The 24733-nt window shown below is 36.1% G+C and overlaps 1 protein-coding gene across 6 annotated transcripts in view; it reads right to left on the bottom strand.

Moving 5' to 3' along the window:
* The window catches only part of Cog5 (component of oligomeric golgi complex 5), a 316280-nt gene that overhangs the window by 255953 nt on the left and 35594 nt on the right, over positions 1-24733 (bottom strand). For all 6 annotated transcript variants that reach the window (XM_087206494.1, XM_087206496.1, XM_087206495.1 and 3 more), the window contains exon 6: positions 20340-20460. In XM_087206494.1, the coding sequence (XP_087062620.1) occupies positions 20340-20460 (121 nt within the window). The remainder of the gene's footprint in view (positions 1-20339; positions 20461-24733) is intronic.

Raw genomic sequence — 24733 nt, 5'->3', positions numbered from 1 at the left:
CATTTATATTAATAAATACATACATATATGTGTTTTATACAATTTCTCAAATTTCATACATGGTCCTAAGAACGTAATGAAGAACACATCATAAGATCTAGTAGGTAGATTCACAAAACACCTAGCACTGTCAAGCAGCAGTAATCAGAAATTCTAATTACTACAGTATACAAGTTTGTTATCTTGTACACACTAAAAACAAAAAAGAATTACAAAAGTATCTTTAAATGGACCATTATGATAGTGCTTAGCGCCCACATCAAATGTGAACATTTCACAAAAGACTTAGGTTGTGTATGTTTACAAAGCAATGGAGATAAGACAAATATGCCAACATCAGTATCATAAGGCAAAAGATAATGAAAGTACAAACAAAGCGTAATGGGGTTCAAAGGAAAAGGAGCAAAAGCTGCAGAAAGAAACGGCCCTGGAAATGAACTTTTACTGAGGGATGAGACTGGCTGATGGCATTAGGGCAAGAGGGACCGTCATCAGGCAGAGACACAACCAAATATTTACACAGAAATGAGACCAGGGAACAAGTCCATTTGGTTGGTAACCGACTATAAATATTGAAGCAGACAGAGATAAGGCAGGAAAACGGGTTATAGTCACTTTTTTCTCCAGGCCCCCCAAAATTGCAATCCAATCTAAAAGACCACTGCACATCTTTCTAGATTTAAATACTACCCGAGGGAATCTAAAAAACATTTTCACTTTCTATTTCTATCATTTTATAGTTTTGAACCCTAATACCTAGACCACCATGGAGTGCAAAACCATAGCAGAGGCTACCAATACAGTGGACCCTCAAGTTACGACCAGCCTGACACAAGAACAGCTTAGGTTAATCATGTTAATGGAAGATCCATCTGCCTCTTGTTATCTATAGCGTGTACCCAAGTTAACACTCAGAGCTGTATTGACTTACAGCCAACTTGAGTTACAACCAGCCCTCAGGAACCAATCGAGTTCATAAGTCAAGGGTCCACTGTAATTTCCATTTTTCTCTTCCTAAAGTACAATTCCATTCATTTTCATGCCCCGATCATAGCAAATCTTCAATCAGACACACTTCAATGGGACTTAATGTACTATATAATACTTAATAGAAAATAATTCAAATTGAAAAACTACAGTAAAGTCGCAATATGTTTCAAATGCAGGATTAGAGATATACCAACAAGTTAGATAAAGACTTTTTAAAAAAAACTAAATGGAAGATATATATATTTGAGTCTGTTTCCTACTTAAAAACTACAAAAAACAAAGCACTGGAAAAAATCTAGCTGCAAATAGTTGTAAGTAAAAAATAAGTAAAATAATTTAAAATGTAATCCCAACATTTAAAAAAGGAAAATTTAAATGCAAAGAAAACTGAACTACAACAGGAAGTCCATAAAAGACTCAGGCAAATAAAAGAATTACTGTGAAATAATGAGATACATAAAAACTGGTGTTGGGGAAAAGAAAGGGACTATGGAAAAATAAAGTGAAATGCTTATCCATTCCTAGGGTCAATGAATTTCACAACTCCAGGAAGCACAGTTCAAATCATATCCGAGAGAACAGTAAATGGTACTGCCTGGAGTTGTGAGATGTGGTTGCTATTTGAGCAAGTTATACCATAAGAAGTTACATATGGATAAAAATAAACCATGAAAATATTTGAATGATATAGGGGTGAAGATTTTTATAATACTTTGGTAAGGAATCAACATAATCCATCCATTAAGTTTAACAAGTGAAATTAGAAAAGATTTTAAGTTAGATATCATGAAAATTAAAGAATAAAAACACAAATGTAGGAATCTTTATTATATAAAGAATACTTGGAAAACGAACAGTAATTCACCAATGAAAAACAAAACTGTTCAACCACAAACAACAAAAACAAGTGCAAACCAGGATAAATTTAAAAACAAATTTTGACATAGGTCCTTGGCAAATAATTTTTAAACACTAATGACTACTGAGCTAATTCTGACAAAGCTAAGTGTATGCTCTTTGACATTACTACTGGGAAAATTAAGCAAACCCTTATACATACACAGTATAATAAATATTTATCATACTTAAGACATAGGGCATGGCCAAGAAGTAGATAGAGAAGTGAGCACACAAAGCCAAGACTGAACATGAGTGGCCTCGCTCCATGACAAAGCTCTCCTGCAGTAACAGCTCCAGACCCACAGTGAAGGAATTAACTCCTCTGAAGGAGACAATCAGCTCAAGGCCTCATCTCCCAACACTGCCAGGATGGCAGTCCAACTTCAGCATGAGTTTGAGGGGAAAAGCAATGTTCAAACCATAGCATCAGCCATTAAAATGACGACTCATTTATGTTTATTACCGTGGAAGAATGTCCATAAAGTACAAAATGATATGGAAAATAAATATAGCAATGTACTGTATAGGCAAACAGTTGAAGTTTAGTTTCCAAAAATACTGATAATAAATCTAGCTAATGTGTATATTTCCTAGTTTTCATAATGAGCACATATTATTGATACAATTTTACAAATTAAAAGGCTATACAAGACACATTATTAAACCACTGAGAATAGTACAGTGGCAGTATTTAATTTCAAAAGTAACATAATTAAACTAATTATTCTGAATACATTTTTTGGTTGTTTTGAGAAAGGGTCGCACAAGACGTAGTTCAGGCTGCCCCAGAACTCACTATGAAGCCCAGGTTGGCCTGGGACCTGTGGGGATCCTCTTGCCTCAGCTTCTTGAGTGCTGCATACCACCACACGCAGCTGAATCCATTTAATAAAAAATAAAAGCTGCATTTAGCAAGCCTTATATAAATTCTTCCACGGTGAGGCATGGTGGCACAAGCCTGTAATGCCAGCAGTCTGGGAAGTTAAGGAAGGAGGATCAGAAGTTGGAGCCAAGCCTTAGTGACTCAGTGAAACCCTGTCTCAAAACAAAAAATAAATGAGGGGGGAGGGTACTAGAAAAGCAGCTCAGTAAAGGGCTTAGGTTCAATATTAGGTACCAACACAAAACAACACACTTCCTTTGTTGTATTGAAGATCTTACTGATAGTCACCAAAATACTGTAGAAGAATAAAAAGTATACTACTGAATGAAAAATATACACGTAAGGAAAACCGAGTCTTTGAAAGTCAAGGTGTGTGAGTGTACTTTTTGAGACAGGTATTGCTGTGTAGTTCAGGCTGGCCTTGAACTCACTGTGTAGCCCAGGCTGGCTTCGAACTCCCAACAATCCTACCTCAGTCTCAAGAGTGCTGCAATTACAGGCCTGTACCACCATGGCCGGCCTGAATATAGTGTAATATTTAGGAAAGACATTTTCTCACAAAGGTACTGTCAAAATGGAGACCAATTCGTCAATATACAGGTTTTGTTTCTCTCATCTTCAGTTTTATATTATCCTTTATTTATAGCTGTATTTCAAAAAACATAAATTCTCTGCCATATTTCAAGATTCTAGAAAAAGAACAGGACAACCCCAGAGCTCATACAAGGGAGGAAATTATAAAGATCAGAGGAGAAATCAATGCAATGGAGACTAAGAGAACGATACAAAAAATCAATGAAGCCAAGAGTTGGTTCTTTGAAAGAATCAACAAAATTGACAAACCCTTAGCCAACCTTGTCAGAAAAAGGAAAGAAAAGGCACAAATCCATGCAATTAGGAACGAAAAGGGTGAAATTACAACAGACCCAGCAGAAATCCAGAGGATCATCAATACCTACTTCCAGAACCTATACACCAATAAGATGGACAACACAGAAGAAATGGACAGGTTCCTAGATACATATGAATTACCAAAGTTGAACAAAGAAGACCTAAAAATTCTGAACAACCCAATATCAACCAATGAAATTGAAAATGTAATTAAAAACTTATCAACTAAGAAAAGCCCAGGCCCTGATGGCTTCACTGCTGAATTCTACAAGACATTTAGAGAGGAAGTGCTGCCACTACTGTTTAAACTCTTCAATGAAATTGAAAGGGAAGCAATACTCCCAAATTCATTCCTGGAAGCAAGCATCACCTTGATCCCCAAACCAGAGAAAGACTCAACCGAAAAGGAGAACTATAGGCCAATCTCACTAATGAACATAGATGCAAAAATCCTTAATAAGATAATGGCAAACAGAATGCAGAAGATCATCAAGAAGATCATATACCCTGATCAAGTGGGATACATCCCAGGGATGCAGGGATGGTTCAATATACACAAATCAATCAATGTAATACACTATATCAATAGAGCCAAGGACAAAAACCAGATGATTTATCTCCATAGATGTAGAAAAAGCATTTGACAAAATCCAACATGCATTTATGATAAAAACCCTACAAAAACTTGGAATAGATGGTCTCTACCTCAAACTAATAGAAGCCATCTATGAAAAACCAACAGCCAATATCATACTAAATGGTCAAAAACTGAAATCCTTCACACTAAAATCAGGAACAAGACAAGGATGTCCACTATCACCACTCTTGTTCAATATAGTTCTGGAAACATTAGCCATGGCAATTAGACAAGAGAAAGAAATAAAAGGAATAAAGATAGGAAATAAAGAAGTCAAATTGTCATTATTTGCAGATGACATGATACTCTATATAGAAGAGCCCAAGAACTCCACCAAAAGTCTTCTAGACTTAATAACCAAATTCAGTCAAGTAGCTGCTTACAAGGTCAACACACAAAAATCAATAGCTTTCCTCTACACCAATGACAGACTCACTGAGAGAGAAATAGGGCAAATAATTCCTTTCACAATAGCATCCAAAAAACTGAAATTCCTAGGAATCAACCTAACCAAAGAAATCAAAGACCTCTTCTCTGAAAACTATGGCACTCTGAAAAGAGAAATTGAAGATGATATCAGAAAATGGACAGACATCCCCTGCTCCTGGGTAGGAAGGATTAACACAGTGAAAATGGGCATACTTCCAAATTGGCTATATAGATTTAATACAATTCCAATTGAGATCCCAGCAGCATATTTCATGGACCTTGAGAAAACAATCCAAAAATTCATTTGGAACAAGAAGAGACCTAGAATAGCAAAAGCAATTTTAGGTAACAGAGACATGGCAGGGGGTATCACAATCCCCAACCTGCAACTCTACTACAAAGCTACTGTGATAAAAACAGCATGGTACTGGCAAAGAAACAGACTTGAGGACCAGTGGAAGAGATGAGAAGATGCAGAAACAACGCCAGACACACTCAGCCATCTCATCTTCAATAAAGGAGCCAAACACCCTCACTGGAGGAAAGATAGCCTCTTTAATAAATGGTGCTGGAAAAATTGGGCTTCAACTTGCCAAAGATTAAAACTAGACCTATATCTCTCACCATGCACTAAATTAAAATCAAAATGGATTAAAGATCTAAATATTAAAATAGAAACTTTGAACCAGTTGGAACAGAGGTTAGGTAGAACCCTTGAAGACATCGGTGTAGGAAAAGATTTTATGAACAAAACCTCAGTTGCCTGTGAACTAGCACAAACAATCAACAAGTGGGATCTCTTCTTATTAAAAGGCTTCTTTCTGCACAGCAAGAGAAACCACCAGCAGCGTGAAGAGACAACCCATAATGTGGGAAAAAAATCTTCACCTGCTCTACCTCAGACAAAGGTCTACTATCTCAAATCTATAAAGAACTTAAAAAGATCAGACCTCCCAAATTTAAAGACCCAAATCCACAAATGGGCAGCTGAAATGAACAGACATTTCTCACACAAAGAAGTAGAAATAGCAAATAAACACATGAAAAAATGTTCAACATCACTGGTCATTCGAGAGATGCAAAGGAAAACAAGGTTGAGATTCCACTTCACTCCAGAAAGAATGGCTGCTATCATGAAATCAACCAATAACAAATGCTGGCGGGGCTGTGGGGAAAGAGGAACCCTGCTCCACTGCTGGTGGGAGTGTAGACTGGTGCAAGCACTGTGGAAATCAGTATGGAGATACCTCAAAGAACTAGGACTGGAAGTCCCATTAGACCCTGCTATTCCACTGCTGGGGATCTTCCCCAAAGAATTCAAAGAATCATACCACAGTGATATATGTGCACCCATGTTCATAGCAGCACAGTTTGTAATAGCTAAAACTTGGATACAGCCCAAATGCCCATCAACTGGAGACTGGATAAAGAAAATGTGGTTTTTTTTATAAAATGGAGTACTACTCAGCCATAAAAAATGAGAAATTAGAGACATTTATAGCTAAGTGGATGCACATTGAGGCGATACTCTTAAGTGAAATAAATAGGACACACATGTGTAAATACCAAATAGTTTCTCTGGTGTGAGAAACTGAAAGTGTAAATAAGGACTAAATGTATAATAGGTCACGTGAAATAGGAAGAAAAGGCACAAAGGGGAAGGAAGTGGGAGGGCTAGGGGAAAAGATAGAAAGGAATGGGATTAATATGAGAAAACGGAAAAACAGTAACAAAATCTTTGTAAATAGGGAGGACTGGAGGGGTTGAAGGGAGGGCTGGGCAAGGGTGAAAAATAAGAACCAAGAGAGATTATGTAAAGGTGCAAATTTCCAAAGATGAATGTCATTATATTGTATACCTAAAATGTACCAATGATTAGAATGAATAATTAATAATGCAAAATAGGAAGAAAAGGTCCAAAGGGGTAGGGGTAGTGGGAGGGGCAGGGGAAAGGAAAGAAGGGAAAGGAAAAATGATGAGAAATGGAAAAAATGGAAATAAAGTCTTTGTAAATAGGGAAGGGTAGAGGGGGTGAAGGGAGGGCTAGGAATGGGGAAAAAATAAGAACCAAGATGCATCATGTAAAGGTACAATTCCCAATGAGAAATGTAATTGTGTTGTATACCTCCAATGTACCAATAAAAGAATTTAATTAAAAAAAAAAAAAAAGAAAAGAAAGTAAAAGAAGTCCAACCCTTCTTCTTCCAGTATGATCCTGAGAGTGCCAGCTGGTCTCATTCAGATTCTGCCTGTCCTTCCGTAAAATGGTTACCTCTACTTCAGAGGGCTCTGTGGAGCCTCAATGAAACAAAACAAGAACAATGTTTAGTACAGGACCCCTGCAACCGATATGGATTTTCTCACTATTCTAACATTTTGTTTATAAAATAACGAAAACATGTAACCCTAGATATATGTGATCTTTAGGTAGGGAAGCACTGGGAATTGGACTCAGGGTCACCTTTGCACTGAGCAAATCCCCAACCCTTTTTACTTTGACACAGAGTCCTACTAAGCTAATAAATAGCTAGAGCTGGTCTCCAACTTGTGGTCCTCCTGCCTCAGCCTCGAGTTATGGAATTACAGATGTGCACCACCATGCTCAGCTTGCAATTTTCTTTTTTTTGGTACCTGGATTGAACTTGGGACCTTGTGCTGGCAAGGCAGGCGTCAGAACCACTGAGCTAAATTCCCGGCCCTAGGATGCATTTGTTAAAAATGTTCTCTGGGTGTTTTGCTTTGTTTTAACTTTTAACATCTTTTCAAGAACTTCCAAAGATTAGTCATTGTCTTTCCTCTAAAACAAATAATCCTCTTTCCAGGTAGCTGACATGATACAGATGCTGTACGTATTAGTTTCTTACTGCTGCTGTAACAAGTGCTCACAATATTAGAAGCTTAAGAGGCTTAAGGCAGGAGGATCACAGTGACTTCAAGGCCACCTAGGCTCTATAGTGAGTTCAAGGTCTGCCTGATATCAGAACACTGGGGTCATGTTCCACAGTAAAGAATGGAACTATAGATGAAGGATGTATGGTGCAAGCAAATTTATTTAAGATATAAAGGCAAAAAAAGAAAAGAGAATGGCAAGGAAATCAAGCTCCTGCTAGCCTGGAGGGGGTTCTGAATAGGATATCTACCGGGGCTCTTTGTGTAGATTTGTGTGTGTGTGTGTGTGTGTGCACGCGCGCGCGCACGCACCAAAAATCTAACTCAGGGCCTCAAGTTTGCCAGGCAGGAGCTGCGCAGCTGAGCTACATCCCTGACCATGTGTAGATGTTTTTAAGGGGCCTACAAAGGGTGTTCAGGGTGTTGTAAAAGCAATAATTTCTACCCATTGAGACAATACATATTTTAGGGTCCAATCTACGCAGGGTTTACACTATGCCCATGCAAGGTCCATACCCCCTTGAGCCAATGGCCTACTTGATCACACTCTGGGGATGCTCTCACCAAGCCACTGGGCACCTGGCAAAGGGTTCTGTAAGACCCTCATGACTCAGCAGACTCCATTTTGGGCTTCTCAACTCTATTTGGGGGTTGTTGTCTTTATTGCCTGATAGGATCCTAACTCCGGTTTTATTAATTTCTGTTATCTTTTCTCCTCCAAAGAAGTGACCCTAATGTTCATTAGGGAAAAGGGGTGATGACTGCTCTAGCTGTTTTGTGTTGTACAGGGGCAGCAAGAAAGGGCTGTGAGTCAGCTGTATCACACAGAGGGCTTGTTTAATGGCCCAAGGTAGAAGTTAGCTGGGATTTCTACAGTGGGTTTTATCTGTATGACCTGCTAAAGTTTAGTAGACTCTAGGCAAGAGGAAACAAAGTGAACAAGAGATTGAGTAAACAAGGTCTAAAAAGGTACAGGACAAAAAAACAAAACAAAACAAAAAAACAACAACAACAAAGCCATTATGGCAGCTCAGCACAGGCTGAGGCAAGAGGGTCACTGTGAGATCAATGCCAGCCTGAGCCACACAGAATGAGCTCAAGGACAGCCTGAACTATATAACAAGACCCTGTCTCAAAAGACCAAAAATAAAATATAATAAAAAGGTATAAGGAAGGCCCAGGGATTTAGCTCAGTGGTGCCGCCACCTGACTCACAAGTGCAAGGACCCGAGTTCGATCCCTGGTAGCAAAAAAAAAAAAAAAAAAGTCAAGTAGACTTGAATACATGCATCACTAAAGATACATGGATGGTAAATGTGTTCAAAATCAATAGGTGTTAGGGAAATGAAAATACAAATCATAGCATTACTGACAGAATAAGGTGAATTATCTTAAGGTAGACTTACTCATTGTACTTTTTCATGTAGGTGGTTATTCATTATGTAATGATTTAAAAATAAAACTACTTGATGTGTATTGTAGAATTAAATTTCATTGTATAGATTTGACTTTTTTCAAGAAGAATCTGTATTTTTGTGTTGGCAGGGACTGAACACAAGGCTTTGTGTATACCCTACTCCTGAGCCACATTCTGAACCCAGAAAGTCTTTAGATTAGATGACAATTTAAGTGGGTCATACTGGAAAATAACTTCTTGATCACTGATAACATAAAGTACTTGAGAACCGGGGATTTAGCTCAGTGGTTCTGCCACCAGCCTTGCCAAGTGCAAATTCAATTTCCAATACACGCCCCCCCCAAAAAACCCACCATAAAGTACTTGGAAAAAATTATTTTTTTCATTGCACCAACTCCCTTTTTCAATTATCATTAGCCCATTCAAAGATGGTCCCCATACAATTTGTAAGTTTATTAATTTTTAGAATATTTTTAATAGCTGGGTAAATGGTCATTGCAAACCTGAGGATGACAATTCTAATTGGTGTCTCAAAACACTTAACGTGATTAGAAAGTTGAAAAGGTTCTCTTAATATTAATATTTCTGCATCAGACTGAGTCATAGGTTTGCTTTTCTGCTTTGTCCTTGTTGATCCAAAGTTGTAGTTGTAAAAAAAAGAGAGTGCTGTATTTCTACAGTTTACATTAGCACTTTCTAGCTTTTCCTTTGGAGTTCCATCAGGTTTTGCACCTGTAACAGATACCTTCACCTACCGCAGAATACAACCATTGGGGAAGAACTAAATGTACCCTTTGCTTCAGTGTTATCGAATGGTAAAATTCCACTGGGTATTACTGGATTTGAATATTTAAATGTAGAGACAACATGGAAGATATAAACCTGCACTATGCAGAATTTAGGTTTTTTTCCTTACATGCCAATTTCCCGGAATTGTTGAGAAACTCATTTAGACCTTTGTTCTCTACTCGTGATTGCTTTTTTTTTTGGTACAGGGGATTGAACTTGGGACCTTGCACTTGCAAGGCAGGCGCCGGAACCACTGAGCTAAATCCCCGGCCCTCGTGATTGCTTTTAACTGTATGTATTTATGGGGCTATGTTACAATTTGACACATGTACACAATGTGTAAAGATTAAATCAGGATAATTAATATTTCTATTCCCCTTAAACATTTATCATTTCTTTGTGTTGGGAACCTTCAACTTCCTCTAATTCTTTATAATGTATATGAGAGTTATTTTGTATAGTTACTCTACTGTGCTGTACAAAATACTACAATCTTAGACTTATTCCTCCTATCCAACTGAATTTTGGTACCCATTTCCTAACCTCCTCCTATTTTGTCTCCCCCCACCCTCCATAATCTCTAGAAAGCACTATTTTACTATCTACTTCTATGAAATTAACATGTTTAACTTCCTCATATGAGACAATGTGGTATTTCTCTTTCTGTGCCCAGTTTATTTTAACATAATGCTTTTAGTTCCCATCCATATGGCACTGAATGACAGGATTTCATTTTCTAGGGCCGAATAACATTCCATTGTGTACATATGACACATTTTCTCTAACCATTCACCCACTCGTGGAGACCTCAAGTGATTCCACATCTTGGCTGTTGGGAATTGTGTTACAATAAAGAATTTGATTGTATTTTCTTTGTATATTTGCTCAGTAGTGAGACAGCTGGATATTCTATTTCTATTTTTAGTGTTTTGAGGAGCCTCCATATTGTTTTCCATTGTACTAATTTACACTTGCCAGTGTGTAAGTCACTTTTCCCCACATCTTGAACAGCATTTGTTTTGTTTTGATCAAGCCAATTCTAACTGGAGATTCTTCGTTATGATTTTGATTTACATTTCCCTAATGGATAGTGATGCTGAGCATTTTTTTATACTGTGGGCCACTTGTTCACCTTCTGAGAAATGTCAACTCAAATCACTTACTCATTTTTTTAGGGACTTTGTTCTGTTTTTTGAGTTCCTTACATGTCCTAAATATTAATCTCTTGTTAGATTAATAGCTTCCAAGCATTTTCTTCTATTTTGAAGATTGTTCATTCTGTGGTTGCCTTTGCATGCAGAAGCTTTTTATCCTATTTGTCTATTTTTGCTTTTGTTGCTCGTGCTTTTGAAATCTTACCCCTCAAAACTCATTGCTTATACCAATGTCTGGAAGTGTTTTTCTTGTGTTTTCTTCTCCTAAGTTTCACTTTCAGGTCTTACTTATATAGGTCTTTAATACATTTTGAATTGATTTTTGTATATGTTGAGCTACAGAAATGTAGTCAGTGTGTGTGTGTGTGTGTGTGTGTGTGTGTGTGTGTGTGTGTGTATTTCACATACATACTCATATACAGTTTTCCTGGCACTGTTTACTGAAGGGACTGTCCTTTTCCTCAAAGAGCAGTTCACTGTAGATACATGGATGTATTTCTGGGTTGGTTCTCCATTCTATTTCACTGGTTTATGTGTCTATTTTTATACCAGTATCATGCTGTTTTGGGAACTACAGCTTAGTACTATGTTTTGAGGTTAAGTAATATGATATCTGGCTATGATTTTATTAATTTCATTTCATTTTTCTACTCATGTTAGAAGTGGCTTGTGAGCTTTCAAAAATTAATCTTTTAACGTGTTAATATTTATCAGATATTTTTGAGATTCCTGGTTACCAAAAGGCAGTATTTTACATTAGTAAGTTTCTGGGGTTTCTTTTGTTGTGTTTTCTTTTTTTGCTGTACTGGGGATTGAACCCAGGGCCTTTGCACTGGCTACATCTCCCCAGTTCTTTTTTATCTTGAGACAAGGTCTCTATAATTCACCAAGATACCAAGCTGGGTTTGAACTTGTAATCCTCCTACCTCAGCCTCCCAGAGAGCTGGAATTACAGGTATGCAGCACTATAACTGGTGCATCTTATAAATTTATCATAATCTAGGATTCATCTTTTCTGGTTTTGAAACTTAATTTTACTAGCAATGAGACTTAGTTGTTTATGGATATTTTATTGCCCTGCTCTAAAGCAGGCATTAATTGGACTTAAAATAATACATAAGAACTAAGATGAGAGGATGAAAAAAGACTAGCTATAAAAGTAAGGGAGGAAAAATAAAATAAAATAAAGTTAAAAGAGGGATGATTTCTATGGGGTTCCCATAACAGCCCAGCTTTTAGACTGAAGTCCTCAACGGAGGCAGTAAGGATTCTTCATTCTCCTCTCCCCTCTCATTGCTAGGCATTCTTCTCATTCTACTTTTGAAAGCAAATGGAATATGGGATTCTTAGAGTAGGGATGATGGAATCTCTCCCAAACTATAATGATAAATCATCCTTCTGAAATTTTCCCTATTCTGTAAATCTACACTAATGCTTTATCTTTCTCTTAATATTAACAAAGTTCATGAGAGACTGGTTTAGACTCTAGAACACTAACTTATTAATTTGCAGTAAGATACACTATTTGGACTGGAAGCAATATAAATTGTTTCTCTGTGCAGATGGAATGGGAAAAAATCATAATCAGAAACATTTTTTGTAAAATTTGAGTTAAATCACAGAAAGCTGGTTGTATGATTCAGATGTTTAGCACAAGCTGTGATTAGCCTGAAGCTTGTACCCTTATATTAGTAATTTAATAAGTATTAGTAATAGGTAATGGTAAGTTTTTTAGTTTTTAGAAACAATATAATGGATCTATATCTGCACATTTTATCTTATGAAAACTTTATTTCTAGGGATCTTTTGTTATTTTATGGTTACTTAATAAAAATTTTTGACTTGCTGTACAAATAGGGAATGAAGGAAGACAACTTTTCTGTTTAGAAAAAGAACAAAACAGTACTTTCATGGAAACTCTGTTTATGAAAATTATTTATGATTCACTTATTCATCAAACGATTAGGGATCAGCAGATACAAGCTTCACATGCTCAAAACTTGATATAAAATGAACAGATACAGTAGTTTTTATGTTTGAGAAGTTCTAGGTTTGTTCTTTTCTATACTCTAAGCATAAAGTTGATGCTAACAGTAATGATGATGATGATGTCTGTAGGAGAAAACTCCCAGATTTCCCACCTGTTTTTTGTTTGTTTGTGTTTGTTTTTGAGACAGGGTCTCACTTTGTGGTTCAGGTTGGCATCGAACTCACTATGTAACCTAGGCTGCCCTTGAACTCACAGTGATCCTCCTACCTCAGCTTCCTGAGTGCTGGGATTATAAGCATGCACCACCATGCCAGGCAGTGATTTCCTATTTGGACTTGTGCACTTGCTGCAGAATAATAATCATAAAAAAACTGTGTCATTCTCTTGGAAAAATTAAACAAATTTAAGAATCAGATGAATATAGTAATCTTTTCTACCAATATTCATTGAATGTCTAGTCCATGTGCTATGCGCTGTTTGAGATACTGAAGATGAATCACTGAACAACCCAGAAAGTTCCCTGCTCTTTTCAGTTGACATCCTACTAGATCCTAAGATTGCATGTCTGTGTAGCTATAAAAATGTGATTGATTCTAGAGCCAGATTCTTAAGCCATCAATGCTTTATTCTTTCCATAACTCAGTGGCAGTATTTAACTGATTGGCAAGAGGTTGTTGCCACTGTTAAATGTCCCATTGTCATTTTTAAAGGTAAAAATAGCATTATTTATTCCACTTTATTAGACTACCTTACATATAAAAATCCAAATGAATGTAAATTAAATGAAAATGAGAACATGACCTTTGATTTATATAACCGCATCTAAAAACCTAAATATTATGTATCAATGTACGTTACACAGGATATGCCATGTTTATGTATTTTATGTGGTGATTGTGGACTGAATGGTAGACACTTATTGTGCTACTAGTTTTATTGAGTTATTAGGTCATTTTTAAAAGCATAAACACCAAAATTGTAATAAGGCAATTGAGTGTATTGGAAACTATTCCCTTCATCAATTTTTATTGCTTACTTGCTAGTTTTTGAACTTTACATTTTTATTTCCTAGCTATGATATATTAACTTCATCTTTCATGAGATAACATTCTTAAAATGAAATTTATCATTCCAGCATTTTATGATCTCTATATTGTGGAAGGAAGGGATAGCGTACTTGTTTCATACACTGACGTTCTTATTGTAGCCATGATATTTTCTTAACATGATAAAACTTTTATCTGCAAATATTTCCGATTTATGCACAGGCGAGGGAAAATGACTTACATAAATTTGCTACACAACGATAGGCACCCACTAACTTGAACTAATAAATATTTTTGGACATGTCTATAAGATACTGTAGTTGATGAAAATGTTAGAAAGTTTTTTCAATCCTATTAAATTGTATGTTTGCAGAAGAGATTTTTAAATATATCAGAAAACTGCTTCCAGTATTAAATTAGGTTTATCTTACAGGTCTGAGGTCATAGTTTCTTCACTGCATTTAATTCATACATAGTTTTTTGCAACAACTTTAGCATAGAGAATTTAACGTGCATTTTATTTTATATTTACCATCTAATGACACGGGGTAAATATTTTCAGCAAGTATGTTTGATGTAGATTTGTGTTCTAAACTGCTTATGTGACTGGGTCCAGTACCAGATGGGGGCGACACTGTGCTCAAAGCCAAATGGTCAGAAAGGCTCCTGGTTAGGGTTTGCTCATGACAAAGATAACCATGTTAAAATCGCATGCTCACACAGAATCTTTTTCTTTAACACTGATTGAATTAAACATGAACCAAAATTTGTTTTTAACAGTTGATACAGCATTTAAGATCTGGTTTATTGGTTTTATCTTTCATTGTTCAGTGTCAAATATTCAGGATAACATCCAGACAAAAGCAAGCAGCTCACTTACTGTAAACTTCAGATCGTTTTCCATATATTTCAAATTGGCAGTAGCAGTTCTATGTGCTATTTCATATGACTGATTAATAATGCTTATGAAGGTTGCATATTTTAGTCAATATAGCCTTCCCAGGAACATTTATCACTGAGAATAATATATTCAGTTTAAGACTCTTCAGTAATTACCAAAACTTTCAATTTCTTGGCTCTAAGGAATTTTATTTTTTTGTATAGACGCTTAACCAATAGTTCTCAACCTCTTTTCTGCTTTAGTATATATCACTGTTAATTTTTTTTAATTGAAACATATCATAAATATATGCAAGTGTCTCTGAACTATAAGCTTATTTTGTGGAATGTTCTTTTAAAAGGACTTCAGCTAATGTGTTTAATTTATACTAATAATTTATCTTGGCTCACTAAAAAACTGTGTTATTTTCTGTTTCTTTTTTCTAAGAATCTTGCTGGTTTATGTCTTCTACTAACTACTCTGAAGATAGGGTACACGGTATAATAACTACTGTCGGTCTTTTATTTGGTTACAAAAATTTGTTTTATTTTTTTCATAAAATAAATAAAAGGATGCCAGCTTTCTTCTTCATTGCGGCTTTGGCTAAGTCTACTAATGTAAGAAGATTAGGTAGGTTCTACTTTTCAGTGCCAGTATACTTCATTACTTTGTGTATAGAAAATCCAAGAATAATATAAAAGTTTTTCTAACAACTCTTTGATAAATCTGAATTACCTTAGGGCTACATTACAAGGGTTCCATGTGAACGTCTTAATAGAATTCTTCATGTTAACACTACGTAAAGAACAGGCAGGCATGATCTTCTGAGGAACATGTTCATTAAAATAGGCTCAGTTTTATTTATTTTTAGCTTCTGTGTTAAGGATTCCAAATTGCTGATGAGTCAGAAGTTCTTCTGTCGCGTATAAATGGATATAGTTTTATCATCACAACTGAAAATGTATTCAGTGGTCAGGGTGATGATCTATACTATTTATATACTAATTATGGTAAAAGAAACATATTTTCTTTCACTTTGCAAAATAATTCCTGAAATCATTATACCTGGCAAACCATTCTCCAAAATCCAAACACTTTATACTGTTTAACTCAGAATGGCCAAGTTGGTTATCTAGGGAAATACTCCGTGATTAATTTATTTTAATGACAACTACAAGAAGGCACAATGCTCAGAATAAGATGGAACATAGAGATTTATGAAGATGTTTCTACAGTAACTACAGGCAACACCTGCTCTGAAAAGTCTTTGTCTAAATTATATGGTCTGTGTCTTTGGTAATTAGTTTACTTCTCAAGTTTATCCAGAGCTGCTGTTGCTGCTCTTCTCCCCGCCCCCATTTCTTTCTTGTCCATCCCCTCTTCTTCCCTCTTTCCCATTCTTCTTTCCATCCTCCCTCCTCTTCCTCCTATTCCTTCTCCTTTCTTCTTCTTTTTCAGTGCTAGAGATTGAACCCAGGCCCTTCACACTGAGCTACACCTATAGCACTGTTTTTATTTTTTGAGGCAGAGTCTCAACAGTTCACTCTAGATTGCCTTGAACTTGCAATCCTCCTACCTCAACTTTCAAAATTAACACTTGAGGAAAATGCTGATTTTGTCAGGAGAGATTCCTGAAGACCTCCTTATGTGTTTCAGGACAAAACATTTGCTAGGATCTTTATTTTTCAAAACACTATGCTAATTTTTTTTTTTGGTACTGAGTATCGAGCTCAGGACCTAGTGCTTGCAAGGCAGGAACCACTGAGATAAATCCCCGGCCCCCAGTATGATAATTCTTATGTCTTAAATTGGTTTTCAAAGTATATAGAAGATCTACATTTAATGTAGTATACACTATAAACATGTACTAAACAAAAAATGCTCTGATTATTCTAAAGTTCCAGGTCCTTTGCATGTCCTTGTGAATTTTAAAATCAGCTTATCATTTTCTAAGAAACCTTCAAGAATTTAGACTGTGACAGTGTTGAATCTATAGATCAATTTGGAAAGAACAAATATCTAAATAAATAATATCATCTTCCAACTTACAGCTAAGATACAGTATTTATCTGGGTCTTAACTGTTCTCAGCAATTTTTTATACTTTTCAATACATAGGTCTTACATATTTTTTGTAAAATTTATCCCTAAGTATTTCATATTCTTTATGCTATCATGAGTTTTGAATTTCAATTTCCAATTGTTTGCTGCTAAAAGAGTATATACAAATATAACTAATTTTTGTATATTGACTGAAGCCTTGCTAACCTCTTTTATTAAAGTTCTAGAAGCTTTTTTCATAAAGTAAAACAAGATACTACTACATACCGATGAGAAAACCTACAGTTCAGAAGACTATAACAAAGACCGGCAAGGATGTAGGGGAAGTGAAATTTTTATGCACTAACACTTGGAGTATAAAGTATCACAACTACTGAAAAAAATTACTTATTTCCTAAAAAGTTAAATACACACCTCCCATGTGATCCAGACACTCTACTCCTATGTATTTCTCCAAGAGAAATAAAAACATACAAAGACTTGCATGTGAAAGTTCAGAGTACTTGATCTCTAAATCCCAAAACTAGGAATAACCCACATGTCCATCAACAGATAAGCAACTGTGATATATCAACAGAAAACTTGTTTGCAATAAAAATACATACATAAATAAATAACACATAATAATAAATAATACATACACAAATCCCCTATTGATACACATACTATTGAATTTTCAAATAAGTTGACTGAAAGAAGCTTAACAAAAACACATAGCATATGCATCCATTTATATAAAGTTCTTTAAAGTGGAAACGAATTTACAGTGATAGAAGGTAGCTAAGTAAATCCCCGAGGAGGGATTACCAAGGGATATAAAAAAACTCTGGAGGGTGACAATTAAGGTTCACGATTTTGTTACTGGTGATGCTGCATGTCAAAACTAAGTTATGTATTTTCAATAAATCAGTTTATTATGTGTCATTTAAATCTCAATAAAATCTCCTTGCCTCATTTGTTCCAGGGGACACTGTTTGGGGAGTCATCTCCACTCCCCCCCACCTGCTGCCAGTAATAAACAGTTTTTCATTCTATCTCCTGGTTGTACTTATTGGCTTTGCTCTAACTAAGGGTAAATCCATTGTGTTCAGTTACATGGGGACAACCAGAACCACGTTGATATAGTCTGATAATTTCAGAGCTGTTCCAATCACCAAAATGTCATTTAATGTACATATTGAATTGCAGTGACTGCAAAGTCATTATTTTATTAAAATATTAATTCCAAAACTAGAAAATTTATTTTCCTACTGGCTCATTATTTTTCAATGCCTAGATTGGACAAGACTGAACTACAATGGTAAAAAATTAACAAATGATGCTTTTGAAAATATTACATAGCACATAATCTGTATAACTTTAAAAACTGTAATTAATACATCCACTTCAAGGTAATTCCACCACATTTTCTCAACAACTTTTTAAACATTTAACTATTTATACAAATTCAGGTAGCATACCTGTAATCCCAGCACTCTGGGAGGCTGAGGGTGAAAGAACACAAGGTTTGAGCCCAGACTGGAAAATTTAGCAATTTAGGGAGACCCTGTATAGAAATTTTTTAAAAAATAAGGCTGGGGATATAGCTCAATATGAAGGTCCTGAGTTGAGTACCCAGTACCACACCAAAAAAACAAAACAAAACAAAACAACAACAACAAAAACCCCTCCAGGTAAAGTTTGGAAGGATAATGTGCCTATAGAAGACATCACCATGTGTTTTAGAGCATCTGTATATGTTAAAAGTCATAACAGAAAATGTAGCTACCTTTTAATGATAAACATACAATAAATCTTAGAATAACTTGTAACTATGTAAATAACAGATTTTTGGAACGCAGAAATTAAGAAAGATAGCGCCAAACTACAATACCTAATACTAAGATTTTTACACTATGTTTAGAGCACACTGTAGCTTTAATCACTGCTTTCAAAATTAACTTCTGATATAATATATTCCCAGCATTCTTAATAGAAGTTAGATATATTCCCAATGATGAGCCCAGGCAAAGCCTACATTTGAGCATAACACAACTGAAATGTTGTTGAAGAATGATTTGTGACTGCTACTACATTTCTTTGATCGGTAAAAATATAGCATAAGCATTACAGCATGGCTAATTGAAATATCAAAGACAAAATTCAGAAAGAACACGAAATGCACCTTTTTTCTGATGTTACTTTGGCATAACTATAATACCCTCCAAACACACCACCAAGAGGAAGCAAGTTCTTGATATTTAAGATACGTAAAATCAAAGACCTTCCTAACTTATCAAAGTACAAATACCACTGAATAATATCCACTTCAGAAAAATTTGAGTACCCAGACAAAAGAAGAAAACCACAAAGTCTCATTAAAATACAAACATTAGGCATTTCTATGCATACTCACTAGCTATTCAAAACTTTCCCTGAAAAATAATGAATTGCTACATCATGGGCCCTGTCAGCTTATCAACAGTCAAACCATAAACAATGAACTCTCGAATGTCAAGGGCCTGCTCTAAATGTCTGAGAAAATAATGAACAAATAAAGAAATTTTTTAAATCTAGGCTTAACATCAACACGAGATTTGTCAACTAAAAACCATCACTTTTCTTGGATATTTCTCTTTAAAACAGTGAAAATATCAGATGAAATCCTATGCATGCATATGTCTGACAACTCTATTCCTAGTCACAAAAACTAGAAAGGACGTGCTTCAGCCAGTGACCCAATAAACAATTTACAGTTCAACCACCAAAGAATGGAATTCCAACAAATGACAAGTAACCAACTATTTATTGGTCCATCCACCAACTTGGATAAATTCAAAGGTATTTTGCTGACCACAATCCAGCCAGCCTCATGCACTTTATGATTCCATGTATGCGACAGTCTTTAAAAGGCAAAGCTACAATGATCAAGATCAGTGGTTACCAGGATTAGGGGCAGGGGTGACATGTGATCATGAAGGGATGACCAAATGTGTAGACTGGTATGTGGAAAATAGTTTTCAAAGTAAATAGCCGGGGACCGGGGATTTAGCCCAGTGGTTCCGGCGCCTGCCTCGCAAGCGCAAGGACCTGAGTTCAATCCCCAGTACCAAAAAAAAAAAAAAGAAAAGTAAACAGCCGGGGATTCAGCTCGGTGGTTCTGCCGCCTGCCTGGCAAGTGCAAGGACCCGAGTTCAATGCCCGGTACCAAAAAACAAACAAACAAACAAAAAGTAAACGGCATTTCTAAGAAGCCAATTAAGTTTAGCCCCTCTGAAAAGTATAACAATGTTGTACACGGCCAATTTTTAAAAATTTGTTCAGTATTTGTTGATAAAGTCAACCCATCAAGTGACAAAAAAATCTTTAAACTCCTACTAGCTATTTAATCCCAAAAAGACTTACCAAGTTCATTGAGACTCTGAGCAGCTTTTGTTATCTCTCTACTTCCCCCTTGCAGTTGTCCTTGGAGTCTCTTACTGAGATACAAGATGCGAATAATTCTTCGAAGCAAATCACAGGCAACCTGTGCAAGTATCACAATGTCAAATAAGTACAGTTGACCCAGGAAGTTTCATCATTACTACTGTTAATATGTGAATCTTTTCCATTCTTTCCAACTGCTGAAGATCCACTTCTGCCTCTTTTGTTTCCCACCAATCAGAAACCTGAATAATCCCAAGTCTTAAAAAGTATCAAATATCCTAGGAACATCCAACTGTACCATATTTACCCTATACAATAAAGTCCCACTTATTGCAAATGAAGAGAATTTGAAATGGAGACACTATGAAACCCAGGTTCTTTTCACTCCTGGACCAGTTTTCTTCTCTCGGCCAATGGTCCTTCCTCAGTCTTGAAGAAACATTCAATTCAAGTGGGTTAGGTTCAACAAGTTCCCGTGCCCAAGCCATAGCCCTGACCAATTAAATCAGAACCTCAATATCCCAGGGGAAGCCAAGGTTGACAGCCACTGTGCTAGGCTTCTTATTGCTCCCTCCAATCCTATTTCTCTCTTCTAGGCATCTAGGGGAAAAGTCTTAAACATCTCCCAATTTCACCAGTCCTTAAGAAATAACAATGCCTCACTTGAGTTTTCCTAATGGTTTTTATCACTAATAAATTATAAAAGAGAAAGTTATTAAAATAAAACCAAAAAACATTATCCCACATACTGTCCTATCACCAATCATTCACTTTTCTTTCCAACCTCTACTACTGAGGCTTAACCCACCCAAAGGCTAAACAATAAAGATTCATATATGCCATTACTTTGGAAAGAGTGAATAGAAGGATAGGCAGAATAAGCAATATATAGGGACCTTAACCCTCGGCAGTGATGAGAAAGGAAAGAAAAAGTTCATGCTACCGCATCACTATTTTGGGGGTGGGGTTTAGTTTATTAGTGCATGTGTGTAGTTCATAATGCTCACATTCCTGGTGGGAAATTGGTACGTGTACACACTACAGCTTAATCCCCTACCTCCTCCCCTCTGCACCCAGGCATCATCATTTTTGAATGGCCCCAAAGCAAGCTGACAAGCAAGGATATCTTCCCATCTAAGTAAGACTATCCTCAATGGTGGCACTAAGAATTAAAAATGCTTGGAACACAAAGTCCTGGAGCCTCTAGCTATAAGTACTCATATGAGAAAATATGTAACACAGAAGAGCCACAGGCACACTCATGCACCCTAAGCTGCAGCATGCACACCAAAGCGTACAATGTGTACCAACATATGTAAGTCACAAGAACCAAGTATTAAACATGTGCACTTGACTCCTTTTCAAAGTAAATGTGAAGTACTTAAAATAGTAAAAGAATCCCAAATAAAAATTTCTCCCTGGAAATTAAAGTTTGGGCATCTTTATTTTTCAATCAAGTGTTACTTATTTTCTGAATAGATGATATAAGCACAATTTAAAATTCAAGGTATAAAATTGAAAAGTCACCCTTATCTTTCTATTTTCCAACTATGCAGTTAACAGCTAATCTACTAGCAACCACTCGTGAGAGTCATAATATATTGTGAGGAAAAATACCAAACATTACACGAAATTAGCCACCACTGTCCTAGAATTCCTCAGTCCCACCTAATGAGAGCCCTCAAACAGGAAATTTTTGAATTCATTTCTAATGTTTTTATTTTTAACAATCATGCTTAATATTTCAACAAGCCTCACTGACTTTCTATTGTATAACATAACCTATTGTTACTTTACCTTTATTCCTACAAGCCATCACCCTAATCCAATCCTTTCTCACTTCCACCTAGCACAGTTGTATCATGCCTAGCTTCCAGATGCTCACTGAAACACGTCAGATTTTATCTTCTTAAAACATTTTCAGCATGCCACCCATCTTATTAATAAACTTTGGCGACTTTACTTACAGATTCTGTTAACTGTTTTAAGAATAGCATTTAATAAAATGCATAGTCAAAAAGTCTTAGCTAAGGGGCTGGGGAGTTAGTTCAGTGGTTCCGCCACCTGCCTCTCAAGCTCAAGGACCCAAGTTTGATCTCCACTACAAAAAAAAAAAAAGTCTTAGCTAATCTGAGTCATTAAATCTCATCATTTTCCAATACAGTTGCCGCCCCTCCAATCAACTTTTTCTTTCTTTTCTTTTAGTCTTTCATTAAATTACAGAAACAGAGAAAACCACATTCTGAGATATACAGATCCATGAACTTGGAACTAACAAAAAAGGAGACAGAACTGTGCCAGCCATCACACAAGCCTTCCGTGCACTCCCTCCCCACCCCATCCAAGAGAAACCACTATTCTCCCTTATACCGTAATCACCGCCTTATTTTTTATGGTGTGAGTATTACAGTTTAATTTTGTCCTTTTTAAACCTATAAGTTTCCCCACCAGCTTTTCTTCTTTGCAATTTGTTGCAAACAGTGACTCATCTGTCCTACAAGAGTTTCCATCCAACTTGATTTTGTTGTCTATACTCCCATCACACAGTTCATTTAACAAGTTTCTATGTCTTCTACGTTTCCAATAAATTAGCAGCAGGAAGTAGGCAGCTTTATCAGATTCATATTTAATGTTTTTGGCAAGATTAATCATTAGGTGGTGGTACGTTTATAACACACGCAGGATTTTTTCATATTATTAGCAGCCCTTGATATTAAATGTCAAAATCCATTAAAACCTAAGCAACTGTAAAATGGTGATACTGTAATTCTACTGCTTCATCTTCATTCACTTTTTTTTTTTTTTTTTTTAGTACCGGGGATTGAACTCGGGTCCTTGCGCTTGCGAGGCAGGCAGTGGAACTACTGAGCTAAATCCCCGGCCCTTTATTCATTTCTTAACACATAAAATTTCTCCATAAAAAGAAATTTTACCTCACCTGAGGGTATTCGTTTACCCTCAGAGGTACTATTCATAAAGTAAGAATAATATTTGATCTTCCTCTTGGTTTAACAGTTTTCTAATGTTCACTAATGATGAACAATTAGTGGGGTTTTGTTATTGTTTTGAGTTTTTCTCTCCATCATTATGAACTCATAGATTTAAACATAATGAGGACTGTCAACTTGCTGTAGCTCTTATCCTTACTCATGCTCAAATTATCCCATTTTGGCTAGTGGGAGCCTCAGAGTCATCAACTTCATGAAATAAATTCTCACAATTCACAACTTTCAGGGATAAGAGAGTTGGTCACCTTCAAAGGGCATCTTCAAAGTAATTCCTGGATCCTAGTAGTCATTGGTATCTTCCTTACTATCTGGTATAAAAATGTTTCAACACATTTCATACACCAGACACAGAAGCAAAGATTTCTCAAAGAAGTTCTGGTTTCGTTTGGGAGGAAACTGCACTTCAAGACCACATTTTGGTAGCCAGTTTTGTTCATTCCTGGGATTTTTCCACAGACATAGCTAAGAAATGTCAGAATTAATTAAAATATGGCACATTCACACACAAAACATTCTCAGATTAACCCATTATACATATACATATGCACATATATACGGTTTCTACTATCTTAAAATGAAATTAATGTATTTGAAGTTCATATTGATACATCCAATTAAAAACAAAGCAGTGTTTATTTAACCTTTTATCTTACATCTGTATATCATCTTCTACACTCTCGTGAAGGCATGAGATAAAAGAATTAGAGTAATATGAAATAATTTGTTTGTTCTGCCGTACAATACACAGAAAACATCTAACAAAACCAACATTACAATAAAAAGTATGATTGCTGACAGTAGCTTAAAATCACTTTGCATATGCTTACACCACATTTTTTTTTACAGTCTGTCAAAACAGTCATTGCATACTTTAGGACCCTCATTTAATCCTAGTTCTAATGCTCATCACAAACTTTTAAAATGGTATTTCTCTATTTGAGTTGTGTGAAGTACAATGTCTATTAGATTCCAAAGGAAAAGTTCATTAGAACATTCCCTGTATTCATCTATGGTCACAGAAGTCTATACTTGAAAATGCTTGGATGGTAATATCAATTATATTATCATTATTGCTGCACAAGAAATCAGCTGGAAAAAAATATATTTCACACTCCACGTGTCAAGAATTGAGGGAAGGGTCAAATGGCCCATGTGATGCCACCTGGAACCACTTTTTCTCTATTCTCAGCTAAGAACTGGGCTGCTGCATGGTATAAGAAGGCTTTGTCCTTGTCAGCTCCATGTAGGTAGCTGAGGGCTCCTCCTAGTGAACAGGGAACATGTTTCTCTGTAGTTAGAGCCAAACCTACTGATGGAAAAATTTTCCCCCATTCCCTCCACCTGTCCGGGCTTCTTCTCATGCAT

This window comes from Heterocephalus glaber, unplaced genomic scaffold, assembly GCF_053883595.1.
Source record: "Heterocephalus glaber isolate CG9 unplaced genomic scaffold, H.glaber_assembly_v1.0 deba00000676, whole genome shotgun sequence".
NCBI classification, from domain to species: Eukaryota; Metazoa; Chordata; class Mammalia; order Rodentia; family Bathyergidae; genus Heterocephalus; species Heterocephalus glaber.
Note: the sequence above shows the minus strand (reverse complement) of the source record. Positions and strands in the feature narration are given on the sequence as shown.